Here is a 13,119-nt window from a genome sequence, read left to right as displayed (position 1 = left end):
CTTCACTTGTTTATGATAGCTTGGGAATGAATTGCACAGGAACATCCTGGTGCTCATTGCTATGTCATACACCCTGTCTTCTTGTCTGTTTGCTTCCTTTCACCAATGCTCTTCAAACCATGAGGGCTAGGTGCTATAAAATCACAGCAAGGAGTCAAAATGAAGGGGCAAGCAAAGATGTAGTAATAACTGTAGGATGATCAGCAAGACCAAATGCAAGGTCCTGCACCCAGGTCTTGGTAATCCCAAGCACAAATAGAGGTTGGGTGGAGAATGGATTGAGAGCAGCCCTGAGGAGAAGGACTTGGGAATGTTGCTGGACATGACCTGGCAATGTGCACTTGCAGCACAGAAAGGCAGCTGTGTCCTGGGCTGCATAAAAGGCACTGTGGCCAGCAGGTCGAGGAAGGTGATTCTTCCCTTCTACTTCACTCTGGTGAAGCCCCACTTGGAGTGCTGTATCCAACTCTGGGGCTGCCAACATAAGAAGGACATGGACCTGTTGGACAGAGTCCACAAAGATGAGGAGAGGGCTGGAGCACTCCTCCAGTGAAGACAGGCTAGGGGAGTTGGGGTTGTTCAGCCTGGAGAAGAGGCTTCAAGGAGGCATCACTGTGACCTCTTAGTACTTGAGGTAGACAAACATTTTACAATGTGTCTGTGGTGCTAGGACAAGGGATCAGAGAACGGACAGAGAACGGACAGAGAACAGGTTTAGATTAGATGTTAGGGAGAAGTTCTTTGCTGTGAGGGTGGTGAAGCACTGGAACAGGTTGTCCACAGATGATGTGTCTGCCCCATCCTGTGGAAGTCTTTAAGGATAGGTTGGACGGGGCTTTGAGCAACCTAGTTCAGTGGGAAGTATCCTTGCCTATGTCAGGGGATTTGGACTTCTTTAAAGGTCCTATCCAACCCAAACTATTCAGTATAGTGTTGGAGTCATTATGGTTCTGAGCTCAGGGCAGTGTTACCCTTTTGTCTGAAACTTAGTGGCTGCATCAAACCTGATTAGACCTGTTGTTTCTGCACATTGTTTTTCCAGCAGCCTTTGGCCAGGCAGCAGCAAAGTTCCCTGTGGATCAGTTTCAAATGGGATAGAGGGAGGTGATGCATGATAGGTGCATATGCTCCTAACCATTTTAGAGCTGAAAACTGAAGATTTCTCTGACCCCAAATCGTGAGGGGCACTGACTACATGCAAGTGTGCTTGTATATTCCTGCTTGGCCAGAGTGGTCTTTTGGCCACTATCTTTTATTCTATCTGGCAGCATTACTAATCAAAACCATGTTTGACAATTGTCATGTGCTTTCTGGAGGCTGGCTTGCAGCTGTTTGCTGTCCTTCTGCTGTGTGATTGGAAAGAATGAAGGTTTTAGCTGGCTTCAGTGGATCATTTCTCAGATGCAGAAACCTCTACTCTGTGATGGTGGCAGGGCAGGCTTGCTTGGACCTCCTTTCTCTGGCATTTCTGTTGAGGCAGAGGAGATTAAATGGCCTATTTCTCCAGTTTCCCATGCTGGCTGCTGGCCTGCTTTGTGGGTAATTCAGTTCATGAGCATTATACTGCTGGATTTAATTTTTTTTTCGGGCTTTCTGTTATGTAGTTAATTGCAGTGTTGAACTGTTCAATCCTTTGTGCAGAGAAAACTAGAGAAAGGTGAAAGTCAGTTACAGCCTGGGACCAGGAATCCCAATATAAATACCAAGCATTTTTTGGGTGGGGGGGTGGGAGGAAGGAAAGGGAGAAAAATAGGTAGAGAAGAAGTCAGGAGAAGAAAAAAAAAAAATCATAATCTTGGAAAATGTTACATATACCACAACTGCAGACGACTGAGTTTAAACTAAGATAAATAAATACAAATGCTTTCATTTCACCCTCTTAGCAGCACACATTGCGTGATTAGTTTTATGCTTGGTTCATTTGTTGAACGTGTGTTCTGCAACTTTAAATTATAAAGCCCTTTTAAGGAGAGGCTGAGGTTCCTGAGCAGGACTGCATCGGGGAGGAAGATCAGGGTAGTTTAGTTGTGTAGAGGGTAGAGGTAAATTAGTTTGTAAGGGAGTTTATTAACCCTGAAGGTGCAGGATGAGCAAAAATGGAATTTGTAAGTGTAATAGAAGTTGCCCTGAACTGTTTGTAAATTTGAGCCTATGTTTACATGACAAATATGCAGATGTTCCCAGGAAGGAGCAAGACTTAAGTCAAAAAGAGTTACTGTGCTATTAGTCTTGTTAGTTTTAATACTGGTTTATTTATACTGTATTAGTGATGAGTTTTGCTAATTCCCAAACATCTAGTTAGGGAATCAACAGTCGTTTATCATTTGAGAAAGAAGAACAGTTTTCATATAGTGTTTCTACTGTGTAAGATACACAGCCAGGTGTGTGCTTTGTTTTTACAAATGTGGAAGTAACCAGAGGAAAGGGAGATCAAGTATTACGGAATGTAGAGGTGGGTGTTTGGTGCAATGTTTTCTCTGGGTGTTCTGAAAGCTGAATTTGGGAAAAAATTAGAGAAATTTCAGAAAACGGATACAAGGCTTTAATGAACTCTGCAAAATATGCTTTATCATGGGGTTTAAATTGCCTAGTCTTTATAGAGTTCATGATTAAGTTGCTTTTGTAGAAGGTAAAGGTAAGAAAGTATTTGATCTGTTAATGGGTGTCTGGAAAGGACTTGTGCCTTGCAGAAGTCAAATATGTGCTGATCTACTCATTGTACAAGTAAGGTTTCAACAGTTCAGTGATGAAGATGGACACATTCAGACTCCTTTTAAAAAGTAGAAGATGGAGGTACGTAAAATTCACATCTGTAAGGTGGAGTGAGTTGAGTTTTTTATGGTTTTTCAGAAAGTAGGAACTTAAATATCTGTCTCTTTAAAAGCTTCAATTCAGCTTCAGTATTGTATTTTAACATAGCTTAAGAATATTTTAAATCTATAAAATATATAGGATGGGAGCACATTCTGTATTGGTATTGTAGTAATTTCATCAAAAGTTGTAACAATAATTAAGCTTCTCAGTTAAGTTAAATCTGTCATCTGGAGTAACGTTCCCTTACATTTGACATTTTGTGTACAGAATTCAGGAGAAAAAAATTCAGAAACCTCTCTACATTTTCCTATTCGTTGTTGCTTCTGAATCTCACCATTCTGAATTTCACTCATTCTACTTTCAAGAGTTGTGTGATGGTGAGCTAATATGGGCTATAACAGTAGTTCATACGTAATCAAGTTGAAAGATGTTATTGATGATTTTGGATCATCTGTCAAAAGCCTTTTTATAATGTATTTTGTTTTTCATGAAGAAGCACACATTTTACAGGCCAGAACTGTCAGTTAGCTATTGTGTCCAAGACCAGCAAACCTCATGGTGGAAAAAATGTCTTCTGTGGTATTCCATCCATTTTTGTTCTTATAAACAATTTGCACCATTTTCATTTTAATGAAATAGTTTTGTTTTCTATTTTGTTTTTTTTAATGCACAATTAGAAGTAGATGCCAAAAGTTGCCAGGTGATTAAACAGCATGCTTTTCTAAATTCATGAATTTGCATGAACAATCTCCTCCACTGCTTGCATTTGCAGTTTTAAGTTTGGTAAAACAGTAACTATTTTGATAAATTATTATAAGACCATTTTATTTTCATGAATACCTAGAAAATTAGAAACATCTGGAATCTAAAGTACTGGTTTTTTTCTGTTTTTCCTACCACTTCCATCAATAATGCACAATTATTTCCCACTTTAGTACTGTGTACAAGTGGTTTCTCTCTTTTTTTAAATATATTTTTTAAACCCACTTGCAAGGAATTCGATCAGAGGCAACTTCTATTTTTGGAGTGGGAGAAGTTGGTCATCTTTGTCTGGAGATGACATTAGAGCTTGCATGATGTTACAAAGCAGTCAGATACATTAGGCTGCCATTTCACCTCTCACATAATGTAACGCACTGTACATTCTTTATAATGAAGAACAAGTTTAGGATTCAGTAACAATCAACTTGGCAGCACATTTATTTCACAATGAGATCACTAAAACTATGTGTTCATAATTTGCTTTCTCACTCCCATCGCTGAGTAGAAGTATCTGAAGTCATTGCCTAAGCCTGTAATGATTCTTATTTCAGGCTTATTCACAGTGAACTCAATGCAAATAAATCTCTAATTTTTACAGCTTCCTAAATAATCTGATTATAATGTAATATTTAGTGCAGAAGCAGTTAAAAATGAGCTACATTTCTAGTCAGCAGTGTCTTTGAGAAAATATTATTATTTCTTAAATGGACAGTTTTTCCTGGCTTGATTTGCGTCAGCAGTACTCTGAATATTTTTATCAGATTTAATACAATGAAATAAACTTCCCAGTTCAATATACTTAATACCTTTAGCACATTATTTAAAATTCTTAAGACATTTGTGTTCGAGGGATTTAAACTTAATCAGTATTGGAATAAGTCATATGCGACTATTATGCAGCATGAATATTGACTATTATTATACTAATAACTCTGGTAGATTTGAAATTAGATATCAAGAATAGACCAGGCAAGATGTGTTCAATAACCTAGATTTTTAGTCAAAGTAGATTTGATGTCCTGTAGGGATCCTCTTATTCTCAGCAAGATATTATCACATGCAGAATTTCAGAAAGTATATGAGGTATGGAAGCAAATTGTTATTTTTTCATTGATGATGTGGGATTCTTCATTCATGCAGCTTTTTTTTCCTCTATTCCTTATGGAGCATGAAGGATGATGGAGTTTGTTTTTAACATTGAAAAAAAAGAAATTGTACATTTGCATTTTAAGTTTCTCCACACCTATGCTTATTCCTCCACATCTAATATGTGCAGCTTGAATGCCAGCAGGATGCTCTGTGTTTTTGCATTTCCTTGTGTCTTGGCTTGTCACAGCTAGAAAACTGCAGGGTGGCCTTCCACTTGACTGGCCCAAAGCATTTCCATCACTTGTAGAGAATTTGAGAAATTGGGCTATGCTTCTTTGGGAAGCACAGTTGCATTTTTTTTTAATGGACTTGTCACTGAAAGTGTTGATGTGAAATACTGAAATGGGTTGGTCAGAGAGGTTGTGGGACCTTCAACCTTAGAGACATTGAAAACAGGCCTAGGCAACCTGAGTCCAAGGGAACCTGAGCAGGACCAGATAGAATCATAGAATTCTTTAGGTTGGAAAAAGCCTTTAAGTTCATTGAGTCCAACCTTTAACCCAGCACTGCCAAGTCCATCACTAAACCGTGTCCCCAAGTGGCACATCCATACATCTTTTAATTACCCCCAGGTATGGTGACCCAAACGCTTTTCAGGACAGCCTATTCCAGTGGTTGACAACCCTTTGCAGGAAGAAATTTTTCGTAATATTCAATCTAAACTCCCCTACTGCAACTTGAGGCCATTTCTTCTTGTCCTATCACCTGTTATTTGGGAGAAGAGACTGATCTCTGCCTCACTACAGACTCCTTTCAGATTTTTGTAGAGAGTGATAAGGTTCCCCCTTTTCTCCAGGCTAAACAGCCCCAGCTCCCTCATCTGCTCCTCATAAGACTTGTGCTCCAGACCCTTTCCTAGCTCCATTGCCCTTCTTTGGACATGCCCCAGTAAAATTCTGTTTGTGTCTGCATTTACAGAGCAGAAAGGAAAAAGACAGAAATTGAAGACTGTGCAGAAACTTTGAAGAAACAAAAGTGTTACATATTTAAGACTGGCGAAATTTTGCTAACTGATTACTTTTATCCTTAGTCCGTGTGATGTTATAGTCCTGTGAAGGTGTTAAAAAGCTTTCTGAACAGTTCCATCATGTTCTTTTTCCCTGTAAGACATTGCCTTACTTAAATCTCAACATGTTGTTCACATCTAGTTTGCTTTGTCAAAAGGATGCAAGCTTGAAGTATTTTCTACCAGTGTCCACTTTCTTCACCTTAAAGGTTACACCAATAGTAAGCTTGGGCCCATTATGCCTTTGAAAGATAAACTTCTTTAAGTATCCTCTTGGATTTTACTTGCTGAAAACCCCAATAACTCTTTCTCTGGCCTTGTCATTGTCAGTCCGTGAATGGGTATAGGTGGCCTCATTCTCCCATGCAGTTTTGGTGGGAAGCTGTGATTGTAGTGCTAATCTTCTAAGTGAAGGGTGGCCCACAGGAGGACATCTGTGGTGCTACATTTGCTATTGCTGTGATGTTTCCTTGTTTCTAAATGGCTTTGACATCTGGCATTAACAATGTGAGTACAAGCGTATTAAGGGAGAGCTTTTACAAGTAGATTGAAAAGAAAGTCATGCACACCAGTGGTTTTCAAGAGAAAAGAAAGCAGCTTAGCTGTATTGACAGAATGCTCAATTTGGTTGAAACATCCCTAAAAATGTTGGTGAAAGGAGCTGATTTTGGGAAATAAAAAAGGCTGTATGGAGTTCACTTCATCTCTCAGAGAAGAAAGGGTTGAGAAACAGAATTCAGTGGGGCATTGCCTTGCATCCTTGTGGCTGTAAATGAAGTAATAGCTATTGCAGCCCAATGTTCTGGAGTGCACACATTCATTTACAGGTATGTGGGCGCAACCTAAGGTAGTTAAAAGCTCTTTTATTAAGTTATTTTCTGCAGAAAGTTATTTAGAAAAGGGTAAAACCCACATAATCTGTGTCTAAGAAGACTGAGGAATTAATCTCGAGAGATGTCTTCGATATTACATTTGTTGAGATACAGCTGTCTTAAGGTAGTGTAGCAGGAACCCAGCAGGTTTTGCAGTCATGGAAGCATTGAGCTGCTTATTTTTTAAATCACTATTTAGAAAGATGATCAGCTACTGCGAACTGCTTTTATTTATAAACTTTCTAAATGTGGTATTTTTTTTCCCAAACAGCCTGCTAACTGCTCCTTAACATAGATCCTTAAATGTTGGAGCATTTTTTTAATTAGAACCAGATATTAGAACCATGTTTCATTACAGTTGAAATTGAAACCGGCTTCACTGTTTGCTATGGAAACAAGTCTTTAAAACAAATCTGTTCACGTGTACTCTGATGTGCCAATCCATGAATTTATGTAACCTGTGAATTTTTTTCATACCTTTTTGCAACCATCTTGAAGAAAGAATGGTGGTACAGAACCTATTAGAGTTTGCATTAAGCCAGTAATCTATTTATAATGTCAGAAGTACATGCTAATTTTCCCACTGGATTAAAGAAAGGATGGGCCAACTAACACAGAAAGGTATGCAACCTAATTAAAAATTAACTTAATTAAAGATTTCCCCAAAGTTGTTGTTCCCTGTCATTTACACATGATGGGGTTGTGTTCTGAGATACCACCTTTACTGAGAGTTTAAAAATGATCTTCATGAGTTGTGAAAGACCATATAGCTATTTTTCCCTCAGTAGGCCACTTTTACCTGACAGCCTCTGGAAGACCATTATATGGCTGAGCGTCTCTGACCTGCAAAGAGAGTTTTGTGGAACTGCTGCAGTGTTGGGGAGGTTGGTGCACTGTTGGTGCACTGTTTAGGTGGTTACTTGTGATGGGAACAGTTCCAGGCGTGGAGAAAAACATACAGCAGTTGTCAGGATTTTATTATATGGATCTTACAGCTATTTATATGGACTTTACTGTTATTGTGTGGTTTCATTGTATTGACACTACACAGTGCACAGCCTGGACATGCCCAGGCTTGCCATGAGTTTGCCTGCTCCCTGTTTCCCCCGCTCCTCCCCCTTTTACCCGTGTCCCTATCCTGGTTTGTCCCCCTCTTGTCTGTCTCATGCTCCACCCTATGTTCTGGCCCTTTCCCCCCCGAGCAGATAAAAGACCACGTGCACGTGTGAATAAAGGACTCTACCTGCATCCCACCTTTGTGTCCCGGCCCCATGCAGTGCCACGGTCCCATCCGCCCTTCGGACCACGGCAGTTACTTATGCTGAGACTGAAATCCTTGATACAGGTCTCACCTTGCAATAAACTTTTGCCTAAGCTGTGCAGATTGGTCTAAATTACTTACTGGAGGGATTCAATTGTAAAATAGGTGCTTGAAGGTAGCAGAAAATTTTAAAAATATTATAAGAATTGAAACAAATCTTCATGAGCTGCATTGTCTGTTTTTTCAGTAATGAATTTGTGTGTGTGTTTGTTGATGCAGGCCACAGAAACATTGTTCCGAATGGCAGTAGCAAGAGGAGCTATCACACCTTTAAGACATGGAGAAGTAAGGCTGATTATATCTGTATCTTTTGGTTTCTTTTTTATTTATAAATGATAAAATACTTTCTTAATATAATGCTTTATAATTTTTTGGGGGATGTACTGTCTTCAGGTAAGTGAAGAGAACTGGACTATATATAAGTTGCATACCTACATTACAGTATTTTTTTAAAGGAGAACGGGAACTTAAATCTTGTCCAGCCAGAAATTAAGTATCTTTGAAAAAACATTCTGTTTTTCTTTTTGCTTCAATCATAACTTAGCCTTATAATAGAAGTGACTCACAAGAATGTCCTTTCAACTGGGTTGTTTTTCATTGGATTTTCTCTATTAAAGATTATCAAGTCTAGAGAAATTCACATGATGTCAGTATTTGTTACTGAGTAGCTGTGAAAAGGTTACTTCATCCTTTGTTCCTTTCAAGAAATAGTAACTTCACATAATATACAAAGTATTAATACATTATTATTCTAAATAGGATAAATATATCTGAATATTATGTTGCTCATGCATGTTTCCGTTTTTACCTTCTTTGTGTGGTTTTATATCAGGTAAACATTGTTTTGAGCTTTGATGATTAAATATCTCCAATATGAGGAGGTGCAATTTATACTTGGGTTGAATTCAATTTTAAAAATAAAAAATAAAATTTAAATAATATTATATAAATATATAAAATATATAAAATATATAAATAATAATAAATATAATAAAAATAAGCATAATACATAAGTAGTTAATAATAATGAAAAATAAAATACTGTAATCAGTCATGATACTGGAAATGAGGACTGATCTGAGCATTGCCACAGCTGGATGCTACAGTGTGTAGGGTTTTAAGTATAGAAACCTTAGTGTTTTTTCATGGTAATCTGATTGGATCAAATTTTTAGATAACTTTGTCTGTTGAAGATACAGCATTCAATCTGGAATGTAGACTTAGATTGACCCTGGAATCCCAGCTGTGCTGTAAAGTGTTCTTTATGCTGATGAAGTTCCCTTAATTTCCGTTTTGCAACAAAGTAATATATCCTTGCATTGGTGTTTGAAGATGTACTTGAGATTTCATCGAATGTGTGCAGCCCTTCTAAATTCTTTATTTATTTTTTTTTGTTTTGTTTTGTTTTGTTTTTTTTTTTTTTTTTTTAGTGAAGGGCACTTAATTTTCTATATTTTCATGACCAGGTTACCCAAAGAGTCTGTGGAATCTCCATCCTTGTAATTACTCACTAAATGGTGTGAATTAATGGACAAATCAAATGACGTTTTATTTTATAGTGTAACTAATTGTACTATTTGCAGTGGAAAATACCAGGACAACTGCAGACATAATGATCTCTGTTGTGAATGATATTAGTAATTTCTGTATCTGATATATCTTAAGTTGAGCCAGTTCAGCTCACTGATGTGGCAGAAAAGCTTTTACTTTTTTCTTCAGATATTCCCTCTGATCTTTTATCAGTTAAACTGCTTCAGGGGCTAGAGAGAACCAGATGAGAATCAACAAGATAAGTAGTGAGAGGATGTAACCATAATTATCAAGAAAGGAACTGAGAGGAAGTGCATCTGTTTGATGATGGTGAACTTTATGTTGATATACAGTGTCCTATGATACTATTGATGAGATACTCATTGGGCTTCAGTGGAAATGCAGTTAAAACTAAGCTAGATAATTTATAGATAAAACACTTTCCAGAACTGACTTTTTGTGTAAGAAGCTGGGGGGAAAATAAGAAAATACCTTTTTTTCTCTTGTATATTTTTATCGAGCTTTATGCAAAGGGAAAATGTTTTTGCTCAAGGGAGATATTTTCATTAAATTGCATTGTGTAATTATAATTTCCTTAGTCTGAAAATGAGAAATTACATTATTCAAATAAAACTAATTTTTCCAGAAGAAACATATAATCATCAGGAGTCATATTAATTATTTTTTTTTAGCTTTTCCAGGAAATTACTGAATGTTTGCACAGTGAGTAGAAAGGGAACCAGAAAAAAGTTGAATATGAACGAAAGTTGACTGCATTATGTTTGAGAAGTATGAATTTGGCAGTGAAAATCAAAGCAGAGCAAGTTGTTTATTGGAAATTTCAAAATACGGAGGCAGCAGTCCAATGTGCAAAAGCACTGTTCAACTTTCACACCATAACTTAAAAATGTAACACCATTTAAAATTTGAGAGGGGGTGAAACTGTTCAGTATTAGAAGGCAAAAATCATATCTGTTTGTTTGAAATTCATAAATGAAAAAAGTGACATTATTCTGTCTGCACCACTGAACGGATTAATGTGCAAATGTTTCTTTTCTACAGGCAAAACAGAATGCATGAAAAACTGCCCATTATAATCCAGTTGTCATCACCAGCTGGATTTCTAAGTTATAATATTGAATGTCCATGGCAAATCCCTTTTCTCCTCCTTTCAACATTTCCTCATTCATTGTGCCTTATGAAGCTTTTATGCATATAGAATTTTTAGGTTTTTCCTTTATTATCCTTGGAGAAATTGAAAAATTAGGTTGTACATGTTTGGTTTTTTTACTTTTGCATGTGGTTTATAAAATTACTGTTAAGATTTTCGAAAACTGTGCTGCCAAAGGTATTTATCAAAATTGGGAACATAGTGCCAAAAATTATTTAACTGTGGGATATAGATCATAGATGTTCCTGAAAAATCTTCTCGGCAGTTCCCTTGCTCCTGATTTGACTGAAGTGTAGCATCCATGGGAGGGATCAAACCCCAAAGCATACTTGATTCTAAGAATTAAATATGTTGTAGTTCATCTTTATTTCTGTCTGTTGTTTTGTTTTGGGTGTGGAGCATGAGGCAGAGCCTTGTTCATTTCTGTTAGCACTTCTAGCTGATTCCCAAATGATCCAAAAATTGCGTGAACAGATGTGCTCACACCAAATCCCATGGCTGTGCTTCTGTGTGGAAGTCTTAGGGTGCATTTTATTATGGACACAAGGTTTAGAGCTGCTGATCAGCGCAGCTGAGAACTGTGCATTCAGGGAGCCTGGACCTGACACCACCTAGAGAGCTTCTCCAGCTGTTTCTTCTGCTTCTGGTATTCGTGCAGGTGGCTCAGATCTGCTGCTAATCAATTCCTCGCACTGTCCAGCCTCTTCCAGACAGACCTGCTGTCTCTGTAGGTACTGGCTGATGTTGCAGCAGTGATGGTGTTGAGGAAACAAGAGCAGCAATAGCCTACCTGCTGAAGAGAGTGAGAAGAGGAATAGGAGGTTGCAGCTGCTTCGGAGTTGTCTGTGCTTCCCCCGGAGCTTCTACTGATGTGTGCTGAACCTCCAGGGAGAGCCGTAAGGAATAAGGGTTGGCAGCACTGGGCTGTGAGAAGTCACAGGGTGCGTGGTGCAGGATGGAATACATTTGACAAAGCTAAGGTTAAGGTGATGACTCCACCCAGAGAGAAAACTTCCCTAATTTTAACTCGAAATGACCAGTTTTATTTACACTGAGGAAATGATGTACCAAAACCAGTGTGTCATATAAGATTTGTACATCATGTGGAGGTACTGAACAAGGAGAGATCTGACTAGGACACTGGCTTACTGGATTGATATTCTCAGTCCCTACAGATGAGGGAAACAAATGCCCACAGAGAAGAAGCAGGAGGATAAAGGAGAGGGTGGAACCCTTAATGGAAAAAATACAGTGAATTACATAGAATGAGATGGACAACAGATGTAATGGTAGAGGCATGATTCCCAGAGAGCCAGAACTGATACCAGCCATGCATGATCTCTGTGGCTGTTAACTCGCTCCTTGCAAGATCTTGATGAATTTGTAAACTGTCTTAATCACTTTTCATCTGGAAAATGTTTGGGGCATTTTTTTAAGGACATGTATCTATAGAATTCCTTGCTACTGCTGATTCCTGATTCCTTTGAGAATTACCAGTTCTATTGTCCTTATGGAAGAATGAGTAAAATTTAACAAATGCATACCCATGCATGTGTGTCTTGTCTTGGGACTACAGCAGCTGTGAAGCTTAAAGGGAGTTACCAAACCAGTGCCCTCTTGGATAATGAGACTTGGAGCATTTGTAGGTGTAAAAATATCATTGTCAACCAAATTTGAAGTATAAATATATATAAAAATAGAACTAATTATTGTACTTTCTTGCTTAAAATGGCTTATGGCCTTATGGTGTAATACATGTCATGATATGTATTGCTGTGGCAGTACATACTCATGAATGAAAGCTGACTTTGTTGAAAGGAGACATGTCTCTGCTTTTGTTTAAAGCAATTTGATGATTTCAGAATTAAATTTCTGCTCTGTGTGTTTTCTGTAATGTAAGTAATGAGAAGAGCAGTGTTTTATGAATTTAGCCCAGGTATCTGTAAAAAGTAATTTCAATAGATTTTGTATTCATATTAAATACAAATGATGTGATTACATTTTTAGGTAAAAATTAAACAAGGGAATTAGTAAGGATCTTTAAAACGTGGGGTATTTTATATTTTTACAAGTTAATACATAACAATGGGAACAGCAATATGAAATGCCCCTTTGTGCAGCATTTCTGTTTATTCCACAGACATACAGAATTAATTTGAACGTAGGAAAGGAGGGTACACTATTGAAGTGACATTACTGCTAGCTCAGGTTTTCCTTGCCTTCCTTCTTCCCAGTCCACCTTGTCATAGCAGAGTGCACTGTAGAGTCCTGGAAATTCAGCTGTGGAATTAAAGTCATATAGACATGAACATTTTTTTATGGTTAGCAATAACTGTAATACTTTTTTCATGAGAAGGTACTTTGCGATTTTACTTGTCATTGGTGCAATTTGAAAGAGATATGATATGTGTCATGATATTTAGTTTTGTACTGTAAAGATGACATGCAACTGAGTATTTGTTAAGTGATGATCTCTTTTCCATATAAGTGTGTT

At 37.7% G+C, this 13,119-nt stretch overlaps 1 protein-coding gene across 2 annotated transcripts in view; it reads left to right on the top strand.

Annotated features, from left to right (window-relative positions):
- The window catches only part of TMEM135 (transmembrane protein 135), a 173,016-nt gene that overhangs the window by 63,889 nt on the left and 96,008 nt on the right, over positions 1–13,119 (top strand). Inside the window, exon 5 of one of the 2 annotated variants that reach the window (XM_051779267.1) lies at positions 8,144–8,209. The exons of the other annotated variant lie outside the window; for it this stretch is intronic. Within the exon in view, the coding sequence (XP_051635227.1) occupies positions 8,144–8,209 (66 nt within the window). The remainder of the gene's footprint in view (positions 1–8,143; positions 8,210–13,119) is intronic. 2 annotated transcript variants of the gene reach the window in all.

This window comes from Manacus candei, unplaced genomic scaffold (assembly GCF_025592945.1).
Source record: "Manacus candei isolate 608988 ecotype Guabito, Panama unplaced genomic scaffold, ASM2559294v1 h1tg000014l, whole genome shotgun sequence".
Classification (NCBI taxonomy): domain Eukaryota; kingdom Metazoa; phylum Chordata; class Aves; order Passeriformes; family Pipridae; genus Manacus; species Manacus candei.
Note: the sequence above shows the minus strand (reverse complement) of the source record. Positions and strands in the feature narration are given on the sequence as shown.